We start from the raw sequence: 25,309 nt of genomic DNA, 5'->3' as shown, positions 1-25,309 counted from the left end.
AATTATGATTTAATGTTATTATTTAAAATATAAATATATTTATAAGATTAATTAATATAGGCAAAAGCAACTTTTAAATAGCTGTCCACTGTAGTGACCACTTTGCATGAAAGGGTTAATTTGCATCATTCTGTGTTACCATGGCGACTCAAGTCCCAGAAAACCATGTCAAAAAAAAAGTCTCATTAAAATGAATGGAGTGCCGTGTAAAATCCACAAAATTGGGGTCTTTTTCCAAGACCCACTCCATTTCCTTACAGGAACTGAAAGATGTGATTTTCAATTTATTTTGTGACTATTCCCATATTTAGCCCAGTGTCAAAGTTGTATTCTGAAAATGTACACTTGCCCTCCTGTTTAAAGAGTGAGTAAAATATATTTTTAAAAATGAGGTTTAACTTTGATGTTGTATCAACAGTGGAGCTCGTTAAATTAGAGTGAGCTGTCAGAAATATCTATCTAAAAATAAAAATAATAAAAACTCATCACTATGGTGACAATATTAGTTCAGTTTGGACCATATTTGGCCATTTATTTGTCTTAAGTGTCTTCTTTCAGAAAAACAATGTTTGTGTTGCTTTTATTATAATTGAACCAAGGAGCACTGACAAAAAGACATCCATTGACCACAACATTAATTTTATTGCCTTTTCCTGTTATTTTCCTTAGTATAAGTTTAAACTGCCCTAATTCAGTCATTGTTTTTCTCAGAGAAAAAAACAAAACAAAATGAGAACATGTTTGTCCTCCCCAAAACCTTGTGCTTCTAATGAGCTCTTTGTGGAATCCGTATCGTTAACCGTGAAGTCGTGAGACCACGCATGTGGCCACGCAACTGTAATTAACTGACAGCTGTGGGTCATGACAGAGCCCCTCCCGCCCTCAGTGACTTCGCCTGGCAACTGTATTAGCCTATCATATGGTGCTTCCTGTTATACTATACAGCTCTCTCTCAGTTCCAACATTAAACTGTTCACATCACTTCTTTTTATTTTTTTGTGTATCTAATGAGGTGGCCATGTTGGCCAAAACATTAGATACACCCTGGCTTCTCATCTGTATTCAAGAATACATACAAATACATTATTAACAAGATATAATAAAACTAGCAGTCAACATACCATCAACATACAGCTATTTATTGAACAAAGTTAAAAAGAATGAATTATGTGACTTAGTTTAATCCAAAACAGCACAAATAATGTTCCAAGCATACAATAACCAACTTTGCCACAGTAGTCAGAAGCTGTTCGAAATCAGAGAGGGATGCTGTTACAATTTAAGGGGCACAAGTAACTTAAAAAAATTAAAGACAAGCAGTGCTGGGGTTTGTAACGCGTTATATAAGTAACAGTACAGTAAGTGAGTAAATTTTGTTACAGTAAGCAGCGATAACCTTGTATCTGTCCACTCAGAATCGCGTGCTGGACAAAAGCCAACATGTCCAACACGTTCCGACTGGTTTTGTCTTTGAAAAGGACCAAGTCTTTTTCTCTCTGAGTCCCAATACTTATAGTCTGAGCATTATGTGCAAAAATTGCAAGTATTTCCTTATTGCTGAACGCAAGTCTAAAGCATAGCTTGATTTAGTCATCCAAATCCGTTTTCTCAGTTCACTCACTCACTGCATGGAGTTCTCGTTCGCGTGAACGAGAAATGGCAGCGACGTGTTCACTCACTGAATCGTTGGTGAATGGGAAATGACATCACTGATCCCCGCAGCGACACGTTCACTCACCGAATCGTTGGTGAACGGGAAATGACATCACTGATTCCTGCAGCGATACGTTCACTCACCGATGATACATTCACTCACTGAATCGTTGGTGAACGGGAAATGAGATCACTGATTCCCGCAGAGACACATTCACTCACTGAATCGTTGGTGAACGGGAAATTAGATCACTGATTCCCGCAGAGACCCGTTCACTCACCGAATCGTTGGTGAACAGGAAATGACATCACTGATTCCTTCGTGAAGGCCAATAGCGTGGCAGTATGTTCAGTAAATCCCGCTTACATCTGACGTTGGCTGGTGATTGGTTAATTGGCTGAGCTCAAATGAACTGAGAAAAGAAGGAATCACTTCAGGAAGTGATCCATTCACTCACGTTCACTGAAAAGATTTGTTCTTTTTGAATGAATCGTTCACGAACGACCCAACACTACTGGACAAAATATCAGTTCCAATATTTATATTAAAAAAAATAATCTTATTGATACACATATTGATCAAAGGTAGTGATCATCTATCATAGAGTCTAAGCATTTCATTTTATTGCCCACACTATATACCGTATTTTCCAGACTATAAACCACGACTTTTTTCCTAGATTTTGAGCCATGCGGTTTATATTCCGGTGCGGCTATTCTGTGGATTTTTCTTCCACCGCTCGGGGTCTAACCGGAATTACAGTACAATTCAATACAATACAGGTGCCATTAACTGGATGTGACTGCAGGTGGAGGTGTTCAACAGGCAAGGTAACATGTAACTAGGTTATTGGATTAGGTGCTGTAATTATTTGATTTTATGTTTTCCGAGAGGTCCCTGAATTGCACATGAATGGGATTGTCTGATGTTACGTATGTTCTGTTGTTTCGATGTGAAATGTTATTGTTGATTTAGTACAATTGGCAGCACGTCGTGTGTTAGATTGGCTGATTTTATTAACATAAAACAAGACAGGTGAATATGTAGAATGTAGTAGAACAATAGATGGACATTAGCTGACAAACTGGAGCGGCAGCCGTCAGTAAAATGACTTTAAGTACTGTTTATTTTCTCTTGGTTTCCATTTTAATCAGCAACGTTGCTGCAGTGTTAAAAGGCACTGTTAGGAAGGAATCTGCTCAGGTACATACATGTACATTTACACTTCATAATCATATAAAAGTTTTTAACAGAGATAGGTGTGGCTTATATAAAGGTGCGGCTTATATAGTTTTTTTTTTCACAATTTTCTAAAAAAGAAAAAAGAAAAAAAATGAGTGTGTGCGGCTTATATAACGGTGCGGCTTATAGCCCGGAAAATAGTTAGTAGTTAATAGTTAAATATCGTTGCTGTCCTGTCGCTGTCCTGTGAAAAACACATGGAATTTTTTTTTTCATTTTCACTTTAATGCAATGTCTGTAACACGGAAACATGATTCATGTAAAAATAATAAAATGAAAAAAAATGGAGATAAGTATTTTTCACATGACAGCGACGATATGCTCAAGTTAACTTTACCAGCTACAGTATGGTAGCAAATTTTGCATTTTGCTTTTAAAGCGTCGAAATCTTACTATTACGTATTACTCTCACATGCAAGTAATTAGGAATATGTAATACAGTAAATATTCCCACCTACGGACCTCTGTCAAATGGAAATTCCCTTACCTGTAAAAAAAAAAACAAGTATGCATTAAATTTTCTACTCCTATATTACATTAACAATCGATTCCTGACAACGGATGTTCTGGTATCCGGAATCCGGAACCAATAGCGAAGCCCCCAGTGAGCGCAAACTCAAGCTATCCATGCTCTATACTACGGAAAAACTTTGACCGCTCCGCCATCATCGGATCAAACAGAAATTCCCTCACTCGGAAAAAAACGTATGCATTACATTTCCTTCCACTATATTACATTAACGATCGATTACTTCCAACGGAAGTTCCGGTACTGTATCCGGAACCCATAGGGAAGCCCGCAGTTGCATAAACCTCAAGCAGCTCCCGCTCGTACTATGGAAAAACTCTGACCGCTCCGCCATCATCGGATCCAAAACGGCGACATGTAAGTTACTTATTTGGCATGTGTTTTACTGAAATTGCTAAAGATTTTAAATTTATTCATTTACATTTTGTCAGTAGTTCATGGCATCCAAACAAAGAAGAACGGTAATGACCGTGAAAGAGAGAGTGAAATGCATCCGATTATGTGAAGCTGGACACAAAGTAAAAAACATCCAGGAGACACTTGGAGTCGGAAAAACTCAAATCTACGAAAAAAGTCCTGATGTAGACCCACCGTCCAGCAAGAGAGCTATGGAGATGGCATCAAAAATGCTTTTGTATGCACAAGAACCCCCAGACATCAGTGATGATCAACGGGACAGTTTCTTGCAATTAGCAACAAAACTGTATGATACGCAGACAAACATTTTCATACAGCAAAGAATGAAGCCAACACAACAACTCAAAATAGACTATTTTTTTTTCCCAAGTCTGAGAAAAATCAACACTAAAATACAGTACAGTTTATTGTAGTTAAGTACTGTACTGCATTGGTGTTACAGTATTTACAGTATTTTTTCAACAGTATTTGGACCATGTTTGTTATACTGTACTGTATTATGTTCATATACCTGTACTTTATAGTGCAGTTTTTGTTTAGTAAAAATTTGGGGGAAAATATTTTTTTGGGCATTATATTGCCTGTGTTTTGTTCCACATGTATTTTGTTAACATACTTGCACGTTCATACAGGACATGTACCGTAGTCGTTTTTTCACATAAGGAAGTTTTGTTATAAGGAAAGATTGAACAATGCAAATATGATTCCTTACTAGAGAATACTTACTGTACTGTAAATTACATTTTGGAAGTAACTTGCCCAACAATGCGTACAAACTAGTGTGAAGCAAAGTTCTTTGCAATGAACAACAAGGAACGAACTTAAACAGTTAGGAACAAAGATAAAAAAAAATTGTATTGGTGTTATCTTCGTTCCTTGTGCAGTGTTTTTTTTAAAACGCAAGGCCTGTCACACGCCGCACGATGAGTTCAAACCCTGCTAGAAAGAAGTATATATTTTTTTTTAACTGAAGAGGAAATAGTGGAGTACATGAGCAAGAACAAAAAGAATATTTGGGATCAAATTCATGACTTGAATCTACTCGACGTTGTAACGGGTGGTGGTGCGTCGAGGGGTTAATCAGTCATGGACGGGTGTTGTTGGATAGCCGAAGGAGCAAAGACTTCTTGATATTCCACAAGCCCTTGTTTAATTTTAAACAAAACAATACTTTCCCAGCATACCACACGTTACTCAAGAGCACAACAGTCTGTTACACCTGACAGTCCATGACAAAAGGTGTATTGAAGTTCAGGGAAAAAGGGGTGACCAACTGACACGACAAACCAAAGAAGCGCCACTATGAGCCAGGCTGGACTGCATTTTCTGACGCAACAGGAAGGGCGCCTGGCACTGCAGGGGAGCCGGCATGGGAGGCTGTAGTTGCCGAGGTGCTGGGAAGGAGGCCTGGCACTGCCAATGCATTGGAACGGGGGCCTGCATTTGCTGAGGCGCCGGGAATGGGGCGTGGCACTGCCGAGGAGCCGGCATGGGAGCCTGTAGTTGCCGAGGTGCCAGGAAGGGGGCCTAGCACTGGCGAGGCACTGGTGTGGGAGCCTGCATTCGCCGAAGCGCAGAGAAGGGGGCCTAGCACTGCCGAGGAGGTCGGTATGGGAGCCTGTAGTTGCAGAGGTGCCGGGAAGGGGGCCTTGCACTGCCGAAGGCCGGCACGGGGCCCTGCCTCATCAGCTTGCCACTATAGAGGTTGGGAAGCACACGAGAGACGAGGGATTGGGAGTACAAAGGGTGAGGAAGGTAAACTAGAAGAAACAGGATGAACGGGACTCGGTGAAGAAGTACGCAGTGAACAAGGGGCCAAAAAAGGCGGGGAGTGTAGTGGCTTGGGTATAGGTTCGTAATGACGTGACTTGGAAAAAGGCTGAATGGCAGGAACAAGAATCTCTACTCGGGCGCCTACATTGGACCGCGGGAGTCCCGTGTAAATGGCCAACCGGGCGCCCAAGCCAGGGTATAATGGGAAGGGTTCTGGAGTGGACACTAAGGGATCATCATCAGAAAAACGTGACAAAAACTGACAAGGGCTTGAATAGTGACTGGGGAAGGTACCGGGAAAACCAAAATCAGTGTCAAAATCTGAATTGGAAATGAAGGGCTCATCATTGGTAAAATGTGCCAAAAACTGACAAGGGCTTGAAAAACCAGGAAGCCCAAAATATCAGAATCAGAAAGGTGATTAACCAAATCATAGCCATCTTCACAGTCAGAAAAATCTGTCTAAAAACAAAACATCAGCTGTTAAACTAGAAGGGGAATGTGCAAAACTAGGACAAGTAGATGGCAAAGATGAGAGAGACGTGGAAGAAAAGACAGAGCTTACACGAAGGGTGTGGGGGTGATCGGCAGGCTGAGGGCGGTTGGAGGCAGACTGTGACTTGCAATGGCCTGAGCGACCCATCATGGAGGAGCGACACGAGAGATTCCAAGTGAAAAGGCAAAGCAGTAGCCGGTGAGACAATCACTCCCTGATTGGAGTTGGAGGGATAGTTAGGAGCAGGTGGTGACCTCTTCGGCTTGAAGGATTGTGTTCTGAGTCGGCTGGGTCCATGACTGGTCAGTACATTCTGTCACATGTGGATAGGGATTTGGACCCATACGCAGACATGACACGGAAGTTGAAGAGTAAAAAGTCTTTATCAACAAAAATACAAAGTTACAACAGAGATCAGAGACTGGAAGAGAGTTTTCATCCTCACTCGAAAAAGGTTTGACGTACTGACAACGTGTCACTGAGTAACTCAAACATACACTGTTAAGACATCAGACCTTTATGACATAATAAAGGACAAAGCATAAAAGGATCATAGCAACTGCATAGCACCTGATAGATCACGTAACAACCACTCATAACACTTTTAAAGTAAATTCAAAATGGCGGACTTGCTTTTTGGTTTAGCATATGGCTCCAAGAAACTTTTTTGTAGATTTTGGCTTTACTACCAAATTTTCCTTAGCTCTTAGTGAAACATACAGGCTTGCTTTTAAAAAAAATTGCAGGAGGCGCTAGCAAGCCATTTTTTAAAATATTCACAATGAAATAATAAAATGTTGATTTCACCAAGCCTCATGTGTGTGCAAAGTTTCATGAGTTTTTATGTTTCAGCGTTGTTTTATTGACGAACTGTGCATTGCCATGGCAACAGTTTTTCGCAAAAAATCACAAACTGTGTGTTTTAACATCATGAAGGCCCACTCTTCTGAACAAATATGAGGTACATCTGGATAACCTGCTCGGAGAAACATCAAAGAATAAAACATGTATTTCTTTAACAAGTTAGCTGGTGCTACCACTACCATGAAAAATACATTTGTAGATGTCTTCAGGGATGGACTATGATTTGGGTTGGGCATCATTTGAATTTGGGTGATTCCGGTTCCCCAATTCAATTCCGGTTCCAAACGATTCTCAATTCAGATTTTTTTTTTTTTCGGAGGTGGGAGGGCTGGGGATAAATATTTGTTTCATTAACTTTTCTACTGTTTATGAATTTTCTTTTGATTTTCTCAATGGACATTTTTGAAAAATGTCAAACCTAGGAGCTTGAAACCAAAGACCTCTTATTTTGGAGAACCTCAAGAAAATACAATACAATACAATAATGAAGTTTATAGCATGCTACTTAACACTCATGGGCAAGCCAAGTGTGCAAATAAAAAGAAAAACTTGTACTCTATGTGGGCATTAAATATATTTCATTTCATTTGTATACTTAGCCGATCTGACTGTGGTGCGGTGAGTATCACTGTGGTACCACTTGGATGAGGGTCAGACTCGGAGATGGCGACCCCACCTCTCTCTGTAGGCATCATGAGCACGCGTGTGCAAGTACACTAAGCATTGGTAGGATGTCTCGACGGGGAAGAAGGAATTTCAGAACACTGGTAGGTCGACGCAAATAGTCAAAGACCAAACACTATAACAATCCTACCCCATGTAAACGGAGGTGTTTAACTAGGGCTACCAGGATTTTCAAAAACTCAGTGAAGTACCAGAATGCTGCCAAAACGTGTGTAGATTCCTAACTAACAACTTTGCTGACTCCGTGAGCATCGTTCCATTTGTAAATGTAGCCATCATCTGTTGAATCATTGAGGAGGGGAGCTCTGACATTGGCAAGTTTCTTTCATCGAAAAGCAGGGGTAAGGGTAGCTCCTGCAAAGTCTCTGTATTCATTTGGATGTTTTAGCTTGACACACTTTCTGTCAGGTTTTGATGTGGGAGTACCCAATCGCTGACCTGGTTGCTGTGGCTCAATGAAGGGTCTGCTAGCATATTCGCCAGCACCTTATTGGTGGTTTCTCCACTTTACTGTGCAAAGCTTTTGACTGCAGCCTCCTGGCTTGATAGTGTTGGGTTTTGTGAGATTCTCTACTCTAAAACTCTATCAGCTTTGGTTAAAAAGCAGACAGTAACAATTTGCATACATTTCTGTTCACAAATCAATAGATGTGCCCAGCACTGGAACGTGGTATCAATTATTTGGGATGAAGTTGGATAATGTAGTTGATGGAACCATTCATGGATAAGGGCAGGACTGTCACCACAGACAATTTTTTTACACCTCTGTTGCTTGCATGACGACTGCTATGTCGGCAAACCACCATCCTTTGCACAGTGAACAAGATTCGTTGGGAACCTCCTCAATCAATAAGACGGATGGATCATAACGAATTCAGCACAGTATTTTGCAGATATTTTTGTTGTTCTAGACTTTTGTTTTTCATCAAGACTTCCAAGTGAAAATTGAAAAGAACAATTGATCTTATCTTATTCATTAGGTGTTTTCAACCACTGGAGCCATGCTGACAGCATATGCAGCAAAACAGAACAAGACTGTCTACATTCTTAGCAGCATGAACAGAATGATTGAGACCGATGAGACCACTAAGAAAAAGCCAACCACAGTCCCCCAATACAACATGACGCAATAACGCCACTGTACGTTGTGTTGCATGTTATAAAGACACATGTGGCCAATGCAGACAGATGCCATGGCAATTTTTTTTTGAAAGTTTGCAAAAATATTTGCTTGGGATACTGAAAAAAATAGAAATTAGATGAGCAGCTTAAAGATTGAATGGTTTGAATTGGTAAAAAAAATAATAGAAAATTATACCATATTTTCCGCACTATAAGTCGCTCTGGAGTACAAGTCGCACCAACCATAAAATGCATAGTAAAGAGGAAAAAAACAAGTCGCACTGGAGTATACGTCGCATTTTGGGAGGAAATTGTGCGCTTAGTACACATCATTTTCACCGAGCTACGATGCTACATGTAGCATACAAGAAAGTTACGGTAAGATAACTTTAAACTCACCAAAACGGTTGTAGATCGATTAAATAAGTCTTTTATTTATCCCAGACCATGTAGAATGTTTCCAAGTCCCCAAAAGTATTCATGTATTCGGTCGTAATTATGTCTTCGCCTCCTCTGTGCTGAGTGTGCTCCTCCTTACGTGTGTAGCTGCATGATGCAATACCCCAGCCAGAGGCAGGCAACTGCCTGTTTGTAGTTCATTCTTGTTCAACCATTGCCTGTAAGTAACTCAGACAATTGTGTGTAATGAGCATGCAACATTTATATAGGAGCTGAATTGTGGCTGATTGTACTGTGTTGTTGACTGAACATACTAATCGCTATCGCTAATGCTAATCACGGTTGCTAATCGTTAGCATGGCTGCCTGTTTGTGGTTAATTCTTGTCCAACCATCGCCCGAAACTAACTTTGACAATTGTGTGTAGTGACATTTATATACGAGCTGAATTGTGGATGCTTGTAGGTTGTTGACTGAACATACTAATCGCTATTGCTAATGCTAATCTTGATCGCTAATCGTTAGCATAGGCTCATCTTGTTCATGTCTATGAAAATACATGTGTATGTAATGCATAGCTTGATAGTATTTTCTGTTTCTTGTGTAATTTCACAATATGAACAGGCAACTTTGCTGCACACCTAGACTCTGTGGAGTTTGTTTGTGAATGTTCAGCTGTTTGGATAAGCTGGCTTCCTCGACTAGCAAGGCCTGTTAGTTTAACAAAACATTAGACTTTAACCGTTTAAATTATTCATGCATTTTAATAGCTTTTGGGATGTATCTTGTGTTTCTTTATGTTGGTTACAATAACATGTGAAATGATATAGAAGTCATTGTCATGGCTTGTTAGTGCTGACTTGTATTTATGATGTTTTGTTTGATAAAGCGCCTGCAGAGGGAGGCAAAACATAAGTCACCAGTCAGCACTAACAATCCATGACAGTAATGTATTAATAATTTCACACATAAATCGCTCCAGAGTATAAGTCGCACCCCCGGCCAAACTATGAAAAAAAACTGTGATTTATAGTCCGGAAAATATAGTAGTACTGGATCACTGCTGCCAGAACTGTATCTTTTTACAGTCAAAGCTTTACAGTGCACTGTAAAATGCCTCAATAAATGAGAGTAACAAGTGTGAAAAACTTTACCCCAGGCATTATGACTCGCTCCACATCCTTCATTATCTCCTCATAGTTCTCTGGTTCCAGCGGTGCCTCAGTAGGGATTAAGGATTGGAGATAACCAGGCTCTACATCTGGAAAGACTGCTCGCTGCTCCAGGTTCTCCAAATAGTCGGCTACAAAATCAACCATCTCCTTTCCTCGACGCCGGAACTCTTCTGCATTCATTATACGTACTGTTTGATGAACACAACAGAAATCTCTCAGCATTTTTCATTTGTAACAAATGGTGTCAGCTGCATTTTTTATCAAGGTATGCTGTAAAGAAGGTATCTCATGCTGCTTTTCCATTAACCCCACACCACACCGTTTCGCTTGGCCCGGCACCACTCCACATAGCCTCCCTTGCTTTTCCATTACAAAAGGTGCGGGGCGGGATGGGGGCAGGATAAATTTAAGTGTGAAAGCCTGCACACTCGCAGCATGTGGGGTTCCACCGTAACATTTCACTAGAGGTGAAAGTCTAATGGAAAAGCGACCGGGCTACGGAAAAGTGCCATAATTGAGCTGCGAAATGTTGCGAATTTTTGGTTTTCGTCAGAGTTCATAAATGTAAAAGGTCGCAAAGATATTTGCAGAAGTTTTTCTTGTCACATTGAAATTTTGTTTCTTTGGCGACAAGAAACCAATTTTCTTTGTGTCAATAAAAACTGGTTGTCTGCGAACATCTTTGCAACATTTGACAACCATTTTACGAACCCGGACGAAAACATCCGATTTTTTAGGTTTGCAAGCATTTGCAGCACAATGAGATACCAGTTAAAGAGTAGTACAGATCTTATTCTTTTCAATTATTGACTTACATTTAATTAATTTCCAAATCAGTACATTTGTTGATAAGCACACATTGGTCACAATCTTAGGGTACACCTGCGCAACCTCTGTATTAATAAAGCCAATACAAATAATGCTCACGTCTAAATAATGTCACATTATGGTTGTATTTTCAGTCATGCACAAATGGAACTCACATTGTGAAAATTTCAAGAATTTGGTTATCTTGTATAGCTACATAAGGTTTGATTAAATCAGAATCTACAAATGTAACAATATTCTATTTGTAAAATGCACATTTTTTTATTCAGCTCCTGCATCGGAGTGGTGAACGATTTCAAAATGCTGTATTATATGAAGAGACAATCTGTACCCGAGGTTCAATTTAATATAGGATTTTTGGTCCCACTTTTCACCACAACTATGATTACAATGAGTATCATATCATGTGTCCATAACCTGCCTGTTATTATAGTCACCCTAAAAAGGTGTGAAAAATACACAATTTCTCCGTATTTTTTGTAACACAAGTATGTAACAGAAAATAAATAATAGCCCTTGCTCTACACAAATGCTTTATCGTGCAACAAGTGTACTTCGCCCTTTCTCCACTTGAGAGGTCATTATCCTTACACTAATCTGAAATAGGATTACAAATGTGCATGTGTGTGTGTGCGTGTGTGTTTTTGTGTTATTACGTGCGCGCGGATGTGTGTGGGTGTGGGGGTGTGCAGGCGTGTGTATGCGTGTGTGTGGAGTGTGTGTGCGCGTGTACTCACATTTCCAGGACTAAGAGCACCAAAAGTGGCAAATCGTGGATCTCTTCCTCGCCTTTTGTTGTTAAAAAAAAGACAAATGTACAGTGACGTGAGTGTGTTTATGAGGAGATGTGTGGGTGTGTACAGGGCAAGACACATTCTCTTCTTTTATCTCGTGTCTATCGACTCCCACCTCACCAACCCGCAGTGGGCTAGCCAATAGGCGGAGAGCTCCCATGTAAGGAAAAAAAAAAGAATTACAAGCAGATCCTGGAGCAGCCGCCATAGGTGACCTTTAACAGACATCCTTTAGTGCACATTCAAGCAAACAGATTAAAAAACAATTACATAAAACAATGTTACCAACAGATAATGATGACCTTTTTATGGTTCTTTTATGTGTTCTTAACAAAAGGATATGGAAATCCTTATTCAATGTTTGACTCTTTAAAGGGCAATCATTGAATTATTATGAACTTTATGGGCAATGTTTAAGTACAGTTAACCTTTACCTGTGTGAGGAGTAGGATAAAGCTTTGGAAGGATCTTCTCATGAGCCCCAACATGCACTCATCTGAGGTAATGTCATTGCTTGGGCTTGCATGGTTTATTCTGGGTTGTGCTAATCTCCATTGATGATGTAACACATGATGACAGCAGTAAAATTTACTTCCAATATTTTCTAAAATCTGCAGAAACATTTTGTCTGTCTATTTAAAGAAAAATTTTATTAAATTGAATGGGATTTCGTTCATTATTGGAAGTAAGTAGAAGGTTATAAATGGACATGTCAATGTCCAGGCATAAACTCTGTGCACCTTATTCCTGAGGGCTCTGATGTACAGTGTAACCAATTGTGGGCGCAAGTTCCCGTAAGACACTGCACTGTTTATATTAATGTTTTTGTTTCCTTTTCTAAATGATCACAAGCAAAAACTAGACTATACACGGATCTGATCAGATGAATCGGATCAGCTGATATTTTGCATTTTTTGCACATTTTGTGATCAGCAGTAATGTCTTTCACCGATGCACCTATAACCTGATCAAAGAAGGACATTACAGGCACAGTGTTTCCCACATTTATCTGTCCCCTCCATGAGCCGTCACTTTACCGTGGTGAAGGGGATTGTGTGTCCAATGATCCTAGGAGCTAAGTTGTCTGGGGCTTTATGCCCCTGGCAGGGTCAGCCATGGCAAACAGGTCCTAGGTGAGGGACCAGACCAAGCACGGCTCAAATGACCCCTTTGTCGGGACACGGGTCACCGGGGACCCCCTCTGGAGCCAGGCCTGGAGATGGGGCTCGTTGGCGAGCGCTTGGTGGCCGGGCCTGCACCCATGGTGCCCGGCCGGGCTCAGCCCAAAAAGGAAACGTGGGTCCCCCTTCCCATGGGCTCACCACCGGTGGGAGGAGTCTGGTGCCATGTGAGCTGGGTGGCGGTTATAGGCAGTGACCTTGGTGGTCCGATCCCCAACAGAAACTAGCTCTTGGGACATGGAATGTCAGCTATCTGGCAGGAAAGGATCCCGAGCTGGTGTGTGAGGGTGAGAAGTTCCAACTAGATATAGTCGGGCTCACCTCCACACATAGCTTGGGCTCTGGTACCAGTCCTCTCGGGAGGTGTTGGACACTCTTCCACTCTGGAGTTGCCCAAGGTAAGAGGTGCCGCGCAGGTGTGGGCATTATTGCCCCCCGGCTTGGCGTCTGTACATTGGGCTTCACCCCAGTAGACGAGAGGGTAGCGTCCCTCCGCCGAAGCCACCGCAGATGACCACACTCAGTGTGACCAAATACCAATTCCGCGGGACTAAAGCCTGTGGACTTCTGCACTCTCGCGCACCGCAAGGAGGAGAATAGATAATCCCTCGTCCCACTCCTTTCCCGACTCGAGGCAATCTTTCCGCAACATGGCTTTCAATGTTTGGTGGAAGCGCTCAAACGCACCCTGAGATTGGAGATGATATGAACTGGACTTCTGGTGTTTAATGGACAACATAGGACTTGGGCAAACAATTTGGACACGAAATTTTTGCCTTGATCCATCTGAATAGACCTTGGCAGGCCGAGGTCTTTGTTTTGGGGAGCGAGCCTTCACAATCAAGAATTATGTGATCGAAAGTTTTACCGATTGTGGGAATTAGATGCAAAGGCACTGGGGTAATTACGTGGTTGGGTTTATCACTGACTTGACATATTGTACATGGCATGAATGACAATACCTGGAATACCAAAAGAAGTAATGCAAGATGCGATAGTATGTTTTTTTTTTATCCCTAAATGACAACTGAAACTATTATTGGCGATGTTAAGGACTTGTGGATGAAATTTTTGGGACCCAACTAATTGGTGGAATGAGTTCCAGCCTAAGTCACCAGACGAAGGAGTGTACTTGCGCGCTAGTACACCATTGCTAATACTGTACACCGAGGGGTCCTCAGCTCTCGTTCTGGCAGCGGATGAAAAATGGGTTTTCAAAAACAAATGTCCCTGCTCGTACAAGATTTCAATTTAGAAATAAGACACAAAAAAAAGCCCAAATACTGTTCTGGCTGATGCTCTGTCGCAGGATATGTGAGCCTAGGCAAGGACAATAACAACAAACAGTTATGTTTGTTCAATAGGTACGATGCTGTTACGGTTTGGCCGTATTTTGAAGTACTGTGTGCATAGTTGTGTGTTTTGTATTAGTCAGTTCAGGTTGTATCCATAGTTTGCATGTTGCAGCTTTTGAGGCCTTTTGATTTTGACCCGTTTTTGTGACTTTTTTTGTAATACCTTGTAAATAATGATCAATGTAAATTCCTTTGGCCTATTTTTGTTATAATAAATATTGTACACTTACTAGGGTTGATATGAATGCTTAAAATATGCATCGATGTAAAAAATAAAAGAATCGATTCGCAACGCCATGTTAACCAGCTGTAAACAAATGACATACGCACATTGGGTAAATTACTTGAGACTAGAACTGCCAAGATTAGATTACTAACGTGACACTTTAAGGCTCAAAATCGTCGACAGTTCATTTTAATAGTGGATGTTTATTTATATATCTAATTATTTGCCGTTGTGCTTTTCTCTCGAAAAAGCCTCATATCCTGCGGCCTGCTTTTCTACATCGCATATGCGCAGTAGTGGTAATCCGTGATGTAAACAGAAGCATTGTGTGTAATGGCGTCATGGCTCCGAGTTAGCGCTAGCATTAGCAATCGATGCCCGATTTCATTTCTCACATTGGGACAGTCGTTTCTGAAAGCTGGCTTCAGTTAGCACACACAGGCTACTTTGTATGTCTTGTTGCGGTACGCTAACATATGGTAGCATCTTCTATGGAGTATGGAGGGAGGCATTAGTCAGCAAACATCTAGCAGCAATAGGAAATGCTATTACACGGTCGCTGTGACTACCCACGAGTGTTGCGTTTAGGAATTGGAAATCTTAGTACTCCAGGTTAAACACAACATGACCTATTTTCCACAAACCATTAATGGCAACACTTAACACTAAAATACATAACATTGACTTGTGAAAATGTACTAATTTAGATGGCTAAAGATTGCTTACCGTATTTTCCGGACTATAAGTCTAGGTTTTCTTCATAGTTTGGTCGGGGCGCGATTTATACTCTGGAGCGACTTATGTGTGAAATTATTAACACATTACAGTGATCCCTCATTCATCGTGGTTAATGGGGGGACAGAACCCGCCGCGATAAGTGAAAACTGCGAAGTAGAGTCAGACTTATGATTATGATTATTATTTTATATGATATTTATTGTACATTATTGTACAGTTTTATTTTGGGGGTATTTGTGCCTCTGTTACGCTGTTGTGAACCCTCGACATCGTTCCCACACTTCTAAATACTTGTTACACAATCAATTTAACTTTAAAAATGCAAAAAAAAGAATAAATACCAAGCTGCCGGTTGTGAGAAGAATTTTAGCTTCAACCGCGGCAGCGGACAATTACGACGGAACGTTCGCTAAAAACTTCGTTAAAGTTTTAATTTTTATCATAAAATTGACTTACCTTAACTAGAATGCCGTAGTGTATTTTATCCAAAGGTACAATCCTGCACTTTAAAACGCTCGTCGTCGTCGTTGTGTGAAAGTGAAAGTAAAAATGGCCGGGTCTTCTTTGCCTGCTTCTTCTTCTTCTTCTTCTTCCCTTTGTTGCCTCCTATTTCATTTAAAAATGAAGAAAAAGCAGAAGAAGAAGAAGAAGAAGAAGCACAGCCACCGAGTGAATTATGCCTTAACTTTCACTCAATAGCATCAAACATCTTTTGGATAAAATGCAACGTGGGATTGTAGTTAAGGTAAGCTGTTTTAAGACAACCTAAGACAAAACTAACAAACACTTTTTATTTTATATTTTATTTAGTGATGTCTAAGTCGTCCGTGCCGCTGGCCGACCGGGGGTGCGCTACACTGCGCTCACGACTATAAACACAGCTGTTGTACAGTACTATCCAATTTTAACAAAACTTTATTAGAGTAAACACATCATTACAAATATGGATGAGAAAGTATCCAGCTTGACTCTGACTAAATCAATGGCACATTTGAATAGTGGACGATACTAGCGAGAGGCTGTGATGATCCGCACCCAATCAGCTCACGTACAGTACAGTGTGTGGAAAAAGTCAATCCAGTTGTGCTCTCATTGGTCGAGCTCGCGCTGGGAACCAGTCACTGCCTTTTATGAGTGCCTGCGGATATGTACAAAGCCACAGAGTCAACTCATATTTCAAAACAATGCGCCTTTCTGCAATAAAGCTGCCGATATGGCTGTGTTGTTTAATTTTTAATTTGTTGTGAATGCTTCTGAAAAAGAGTCGCTGATAGTGTAGTGGTTCACACGCCTGAGTTGTGTGCGGGCAGCGTGGGATCGGTTCCCGCTCAGTGTCTGTGCGTGCCCTGCGACTGGCTGGTGACCATTTCAGGGTGTAGTCTGCCTTTCGCCCATTGTCAGCTGTGATAGGCTCCGTGGCTCTCCGCGATCCTGTGCAGGATAAGCGGTGTGGAAGATGAGATGAGATGAGATGCTTCTGAAAAATCTGCGATGCACCGAGGGCGTGAAAGTTGAAGCGCGAAGTAACGAGGGATCACTGAATTACTGTCATGGCTTGTTAGTGCTGACTTGTATTTATGATGTTTTCCCTCCCTCTGCAGGTGCTTTAGCTATATAATTTCACATGTTATTGTAACCCACATAAAGAAACATAAGATACATCTTAAAAGCTATTAAAATGTATGAATAATTTAAATGGTTAAAGTCTAATGTTTCGTAAGTAATTAAAATAGTATGATAAAAAGACAATTTGACTGTTAAGGCCTTGCTAGTCGAGGAAGCCAGCTTATTGAAACAGCTAAACATTCACAAACAAACTCCACAGTCTCTAGGTGTGCAGCAAAGTTGCCTGTATATATTGTGAAACTGCACAAGAAACACAAAATACTATCAAGCTATGCATTACATACACATGTATTTTCATAGACATGAACAAGATAAGCCTATGCTAATTATTAGCGATTGCGATTAGCGATAGCGATTAGTATGTTCAGTCAACAACCTACAATCATCCACAATTCAGCTTGTATACAAATGCCATTCCACATAATTGTCTAAGTTAGTTTCAGACGATGGTTGAACAAGAATAAACCACAAACAGGCAAACATGCTAATGATTAGCAACCGCGATTAGCAACCGCGATTAGTATGTTCAGTCAACAACACATTACAATCATCCACAATTCAGATCCTATATAAATGTTGCATGCTCATTACACACAATTGTCTAAGTCACTTACAGGCGATGGTTGACCAAGAATGAACCACAATAGGCAGTTGCCCGCCTCTGGCTGGGGTATTGCATCATGCAGCCACACACGTGAGCAGCCGAGCACAGAGAAGACGAAGACATAATTACGACCGAACACCAGAGCTGGGCAGTCCGTCCCTGGGCCGGACTGGTCGGACCCTTCGGCCGGGCCGGATGCCCATTTTTGGGGAAGGGGGGCGTTTGGTGACAAATTGAAAATAATGAGTGGACTAAGCATGGCCGGAAGTGGATTTTAGTCCGGCCCACTAATCGGCCCTCATGCATGTGACATGGTTGCGAGGTGGCCAAATTTCATCTCAGCCTACTCAGTGAAAGGCTTCTTTTTATCTTTCTACTTCTACTCCCGCGTCGGCACAAGCGACAACTGCCGCATTGATTCACGTGACCGATGCATTGTGCTGTTGGTGACAGGTCTGCAACACATGCCATGCACCCATCAGGAATTGTTGCTGCTCTGATAGGTCCATTATGTGACATGTTGCGATGACATACAGTTTCCCACACGGAGAGGAGGGAGAGGATGCAGCATGCAGCTCGTTGCTGCTGCAAAAGCAAACTAGTTTGGCAATAAAATTAAATGCATAGCCTAGTCATCTCGGTCCCTTTATGGTAAGTAGTAAAGTACTTGTGGCGCATTTTGAAGCGTGTTTGAAGCGTGTCGACAGCAGGTTAGAAAAGTAAATTAGCCAGCTAACGATCCTTAAAAAGCCTCTGCCGTTAGCATCTCTCTCGCGGCGGCGTCAATCACGGACACGGGGAGTCGCGGTCGGAAGGGTACAATTGCCTCAGCCCCAGAACATTTTCTTTTTTCTAATAAACTTTTTATTGGGTATTTCTTTTTAAACACAGAATAAAAAAAATGTTAAAAAAAATACAAAAAATGAGAAATCAGGAAAAACAAATACAGAAATAATAATGTGTGCTACACACCCAATGCTGCACGACTAATCTCCAAAGAACTATATACAAATAGGGAGTGATCTCTTCTTATCATAATATTCAGTTATTGTCAAAAATAAAGTCCGTTCTCAGGGGGATAACAAAATCAACCCATTTCTCCCAGCGAGAAACAAATTGTCCGCTTCTGTGATTCACATACACCGTTATTTTTTCCATTTTGTAAATGTCCATAGCGATGTCCACCCACCCTTTTAGTGATGGGCTTTCTTGCATTAGCCACTTCCTGGTGAGGGCCTTTTTACCAGCCACCAACAGAATGCTAGCCAATAGTTTGTCCTTTTTTTAACCATTCTTGGGGAACAAGTCCAAACAACAAAAACTTACTCTCCAGAGGTATTACACATTTAAATATATTCTGTAATGCCTTGTGAATATCTTTCCAATAGTCTTTAACAATGGGGCAATCCCAGAAAATATGGTAATGATGTGCATTGTAATTACCACAGTTCCTCCAACAAATAGGAGCATTGTTAGCATAATGTGATTTTTGAATCGGTGTGACGAAATAGCTTATTAATCCTTTCCAACCAAACTCTCTCCAGGTCAATGAGCTGGTGCAATTCCATTGGTACCTCCATAACATTGTCCATTCATCTTCTGATATGTGTAGCCCTGCTTCTATTTCCCATTTGTTTTTAATATAGGATGTAGAATTTGATTTGAGATTGGATAGACCCTTGTACAAATATGAAATGATTTTGCCCTCGATATTCGAATCATACGCTTTTCTAAACATATCTAACAGATCCACCCCTACACATCTCGCATCCTTCTCTTTCATATCAACATAATGTCGCATCTGTAGGTATCGATCGAAATCTTGTCTTTCTAGGTCGTGGTTTTGCCTAAGTGTTTCGAAGCTAAGAAGTTTTTTTCCTTCGCTATTATCTTACATAAAGCTGTTATACCCTTTGTTGTCCAACTCCTAAACCTAAGGTCAAATTTATTGGAGACAAAATCTGAATCATACGCACACCATTTCAACATCCCAATCTCTTTGTCAGATCATGTCTTGTTAAAATCCTTTTCCAAATTCTTAAGATTAGTTTGACCCATGGGTTGTGTTGGAGTTGTTAGGTTTGGGTAACCAGGGCGCAAGCCCAATTATCAATTCACAAAAACAACTCATTGCATGTTCGTTTTATCTTTCAAGAAGGCATTCAAATATAAAAATAATAATAAAGACTCACACAAGTTGATTACATTTTCCGTCTGTTTCTTTCAGTCTCTGAAGGTCAGGAATAAAAGTCAAACTGGGCTGCTTTTCTTAACCTCGCGAGGGACTCGTACCCGTGACGCACAGTCAGAAAAGAGCGCTATCTAAAATGCAGCCCTCACATACATATCATACTGCCCTAACAGAAGAATCTAATCAGAAATGTTGGTAGACTCAACTCTTCCTCCATGGCGTGTCACTGCACGTCTTCGGTCATCTTGGCGCCTCGAGTCCTGCCCTTGGTTGGTGGCTCCAGAGTCCCAAGGACTTAGCCCTGTGAAACACTCGAGGCCACATTCCCCTCCACAAGCTTGTATGTTTTTGCGTGTACGGATAAAAGTGTGCATAACAATGAATGCCTGTTGGTGTGTGCATGCGTGTGTGTGCGTGTGTGTGTGTGTCTGTGAGTTTACTCAAGACACTGTCTTATGACTGTTTATGTGTAAAGATATTTAGCTAATTGTGTATGATGACCATTAATGTGCACTGCCATTACCAAAAATGTATAACACAATAACTATCTGATCCATGTATCACTAATATACTAATTCACATAAAACCAAGATTGTCCATCTGCAATACAATAATCACTTGACTAGATCAAGCTATCATACCGGCTAATCTCAAATCCCCCATATCCTTCAATCCCTTTCACGTCCTCATTTACTGAGGCCGACATAATTGTGGAAGTTGATATTTTGTATTTTGAGAAAGAGCTACCCTCCTTTCACGACACCACCAAAGTGGTGTCGCCCAGATTAGCAATACCTTTTTCACAATATAATTCTACTTGTAGAGTAATGTGTTACTGTTAACTTTAAGTTACCTTTTTCTTTGAAAGCAGAAGTTAATTTATTCAATAATGACTTTGACACTCTGAAAAAGAAAATCTGAAATTTGTTACCATGCTGTAGCTGGTAAAATTAACTCGTAATGAGGAGCATAATTAACTCTAAAGTGGGGCTTAAATATTTTGACTCACTGGTGGGGCCCTTCATCAATATTCGTATGAATATGATTTTTACGTATTGGCTGGCAACCAATTCAGGGTGTCCCCCGCCTACTGCCCAAAGACAGCTAGGATAGGCTCCAGCACGCCCGCGACCCTTGTGAGGATAAGCGGTATGGATAATTAATGAATTAATGATTTTTACATATTGGAACTGATATTTTATCCATTAAATAAATAATCTCAGATTGTAAAGCATATTTTAAGTGATCAACTTTCTAAAATTAATTTACACACAAACAGTGCTTGATGACGTATAATTGACATTTGATCTAACAACACAAACAGATAGATAGACAAAGCGTGTGTAATAAAAGCAGAAATATGAATTGATAAAGTTCATCAAAGAAAATATCATAGTAATAATAATAATGCCTAGTCATTCAAAGTTCAGTTAGTTGTAATGACCACTGTCTTACATCCTGCGATTAACGGGACTATACTCATTCAAACCATATCTAAAAGCACAATAACTCTTATTTGTTAGCAATCTTTCCGTTACTCTTTACTTTGGTTTACTTATATTTTGAGTGATTGCTTTCCATTTTATTTTATGAAACCACTACCATAATTGGTGTCAAAAACAATAGCTTCTCAGCCATTAACGCTATTGTCTATTATTTGAACACAAACAAAATCATTAAAAGGAGCCTAACTTCACTGTGTGATGTTCACAGACCTACAAGTAACTGTGACTGCAGTGATTGCTCAATCCAATAGCCCCTTGCGCAAGTGAGGCAATGAACCGCCCCTCTTGACAAAATACATTAAAAGATTTAAAGAGTTTGCCTCGTGCCACCAGACTCCGCAATTGTAATAAACCTTTTGAGTGTAAAGCGTGTACTTCAGCACTGCTATATGTAATATATTACTGTACCATGTTACTTCTTGTCGCGCATTACCCCCAAAGCTGGTAGTTTATTCCGAATCCGTATCAATTGAATCAGTACACAGTAACATAATTGAAGGTCCCACCTTAGCTACTGGCATTTGATACGCAGGGACCATGACAAGTTTACCTTCAACCGCAGTAATAATGACACGATTACAAAGAAAGCGAATGCACGGAATACAGCAACACCCGCAAAGAGCAAAGACGCCCATAGTTGCAATCGGTGATCCCAAAACTGATGCTACCAATCCATTATATTTACCAAACCAGGAAGACATCCATCTTTACCAGCACTTTTCGTCCAGCCCCAAGTGTGATGCCATTTCTAAAGAGAGGGTCCTTAGCCCCTGGAGTGCACGAGTGAGGCTGTGTTATTTGGAATATATGTGCAACACTCGTCCTTAAACATGGAACACACTCCGCTCCTCTCAACCAGAAGCATGTCCAGCGCCATACGATTCTGGTGGGCCACCAGGGAAGTCGCAGCCAGCTGCCCATGAATCGCGGCCACTGCGTCTGCCGTGTAGTTGGTCAGCCTCTGCTGATTATAATGGAGATAGTTAATTCGATCCACATTTTTATTAAGGGTAACCCATAAGAAAATAGATTCAAATCCGGCCGCAACTTGATCAACTAATTTATACTCACCTGGCACCCCACGTGGAACCCCAATCGCATCGGTATAGACCGGCGAAGCAACTAAAATAATTAACTGCTCCAGTGCATTTAACAACATCCACGGATGCTTTTACCCACAAATTGGTCAGGGCATCCACTCCTGTGCTGAGTGTTTTCCTTCCATCTTTTCTGCCTCCACCACTTCCATGTTTCACCCTTCTTCAGCCAGCGGCAGGCAGAAGAAGGAATTTGCCAAATCAATGACGGTGAAAAATTTGTGCGTGTGGTCGAGAAGACTGAGTGCTGTGAATGGATTTGGCACGGGACTAGTAGGTGTGGTGACTATTGCATTTATGCGCCTGAGATCGTGTGCCATGCGATACTTCCCCATCACTTTTTCCACAGGTAGGACAGGAGTGTTCCAGGAGGACGACGATGGCTCCAAGACACCCGCAGCCTTCAAGCCCGCGATCATCCCCCGAATGTCCTCCCCAACCTCCGGACTGCATCAGTACTGGTTCTGCCATGGGGAGGGGCCCGCTCTCCTCAGTTTGGATTAGGTTGTTTTTCTTTCCTCCTTGACAAGTGCGCTGAACTTTAATTGCTGCTCTCAGCCGATAACAAGTGGTAATGCAGTTAGCCACGTCACAGCTTCGTTTTTCTAGTATATGGTTTTTGAACACATTCTTACTTGCCTTTTGCTCGTTATCTGCAACCACTGTTAATTCATGAAATCATGAAAACCAACATTTTTAACAACCTTGGACAGATGAACCTTATCTTCATCTTGAGGGAAAATGCCACACTCCTGCGCATCTTTCACAAGGATCTGCACATTTTTTACCGCTTTTAATTTTTGGTCTGAATGTCCTTCCTCTAACTCCCTCAAGTATGGCCATGAGAGCTCGAGTTGTTCTCCCACAGACATTTCACACAAAGCATAGTTCATATCTTGAATGGCTATCGTCTCTTCTCTCCAAGAGAACTCCCTGCGCCCGCTTCCCACAGCTGTCTGACTCGTGTTTTCGGCTGCGCTGAAAATTGTACTAAATATGAAATCTGTCCAAGCTTTTTCAAGCAGCCAGGTATAAGACACTAACTGTATATTGAACGTTCCACAGTTGCAGGAGTAAAAGTTATATACACAACTAAATTAACCAGGCGACCATACGGCGACCCTAAGCCTCCGCTGTTCTTACACTATGCGGGGAACCTTTTCACCCAACCGCTCAGTTGAAACAATAATCTCTCTCTAAAAGTTACCAAAAATCAAACTTATGCGAAACAATTACACATCGGCAAACAGCAATTCCAGAATCAATTAAAACACCATCAAATGACACTCAATATGCATGCGCAATCCGCACACAAAAGGCAACTCCAAGTAGACAATTTTACATGCAAGATCACAATTGACAAAAGCAGATAATCTTCAAACACTTAAATGTTGATTATAACTGGCGACTCGGACAATCCCCGATTGCCTTATCTCGTGAACTCTGTATATATGTCACAAGCCATAGTTATTGGAGTCGCTCCTGCAACGCGCTGCTAATCAGCTGTGTGTTCCTCCGAGGCCCAGTGGCACTCGGGTGCCCTCTTTGGCACAAGGCTCCCAGGCCTTTCTGGTGGCTACCGTTGGCCAGACGGTCGCACCCTCGTCTTCTCTAAACTACGTTAAACATACTGTACAGCAATCGCACCAACAAGCGCCAATAGAACAATTAAACAACAACACTGCTTAAGTAAATATCGCCAATAACAACACACAAGCAACAAAAAATATCAACACAGCAAGAAACACTTAAAGCACTTTTTACAACGCTGCTTAAGTAAATAACGCCAATATCAATATGCCAGCAACACAAATATCAACAATATACAGCAATAAATCCTGAAACACTGCAAGCCCTTTATACAACACTGCTTAAGTCAATAATGCCAATATCAACACGCAAGCAACAAAAAATATCAATCAGCAATAAATTTCTGAATTTCCCTGCCGAAACTAGACCTAATTGCTAGATGTGGGAGATGGCCTCTCTTTTGTACTAGATGAGGGCCCTCTTGGCGGCCTACGTGAATAAATGGGAAAAAATAAAACATTTCTGCTATACTGTTCTCCCATGAATATGATCACACTTACATGGGAATACTGAGATGAACACAAGTCAGACACTACTTAGTTAAATTTTCAGCATACTGTAATTTTCAAAATGTTAATCAACAATTAAAGCTCTTCTTGAGTGGGCTGGGGTCGTCTCCTTGAAGCTTTGCAGTTTCTCCCTGATGTCGCGCTGTCGCTCCTTCTCCTCTCCTCGCTGGCTCGTTGTGTGTCACTGTGTGCTGTTTTTGTTGTTTTTGTGTTTTGGCTTGGAAACACCACTCCATGTTGGACAAAGCCTGCGTATAGTCATCAGCAGAGCTGGGCAGTCCAGTCCGTCCCTGGGCCGGACCGGTCGGCCAGGCCGGATGCCCATTTTTGGGGTGGAGGGTGGGAAATGACAAATTTTATAAAAGGGCTGGACTAAGCATGGCCGGAAGTGGATTTTAGTCTGGCCCACTAATCGGCCTTCATGCGTGTGACGTGCTCGCGAGGCAGCCAAATTTCATCTCAGCCTACTCGGTGAAAGGCTTCTTTTTAGGCTTCTCTCGCAACGGCGAGAGCGACAACTGACGCATTGATTCACATGACCGACGCATTGTGCTGTTGGCGACAGGTCTGCAACACATGCCATGCACACATCAGGAATTGTTGCTGCTCTGATCTGTCCATTATGTCACATGTTGCAATGACATACAGTAGGGCTGTTCGATTTTTCTTGTTAGAAAATCCCGATTATTTTCTCTCTAACCCGATTTTACG

The 25,309-nt window shown here is 41.3% G+C and overlaps 1 protein-coding gene across 7 annotated transcripts in view; it reads right to left on the bottom strand.

Annotated features, from left to right (window-relative positions):
• The window catches only part of ddc (dopa decarboxylase), a 120,623-nt gene extending 108,546 nt beyond the window's left edge, over positions 1–12,077 (bottom strand). For 6 of the 7 annotated variants that reach the window (XM_086038623.1, XM_086038625.1, XM_086038628.1 and 3 more), the window contains exons 1-2: positions 11,920–12,077; positions 10,334–10,542 (exon numbers count right to left, since the gene is read on the bottom strand). In XM_086038623.1, coding sequence (XP_085894749.1) covers positions 10,334–10,534 — 201 coding nt within the window. In that variant the 5' untranslated portion in view covers positions 10,535–10,542; positions 11,920–12,077. The remainder of the gene's footprint in view (positions 1–10,333; positions 10,543–11,919) is intronic. The other variant, XM_086038624.1, reaches the window with a different exon arrangement.
• Between the last annotated feature and the right edge of the window lie 13,232 nt (positions 12,078–25,309).

The sequence above is a fragment of the Filicampus tigris genome, chromosome 8 (assembly GCF_054856515.1).
Source record: "Filicampus tigris isolate MCC_2025a chromosome 8, RoL_Ftig_1.0, whole genome shotgun sequence".
Classification (NCBI taxonomy): Eukaryota; Metazoa; Chordata; class Actinopteri; order Syngnathiformes; family Syngnathidae; genus Filicampus; species Filicampus tigris.
Note: the sequence above shows the minus strand (reverse complement) of the source record. Positions and strands in the feature narration are given on the sequence as shown.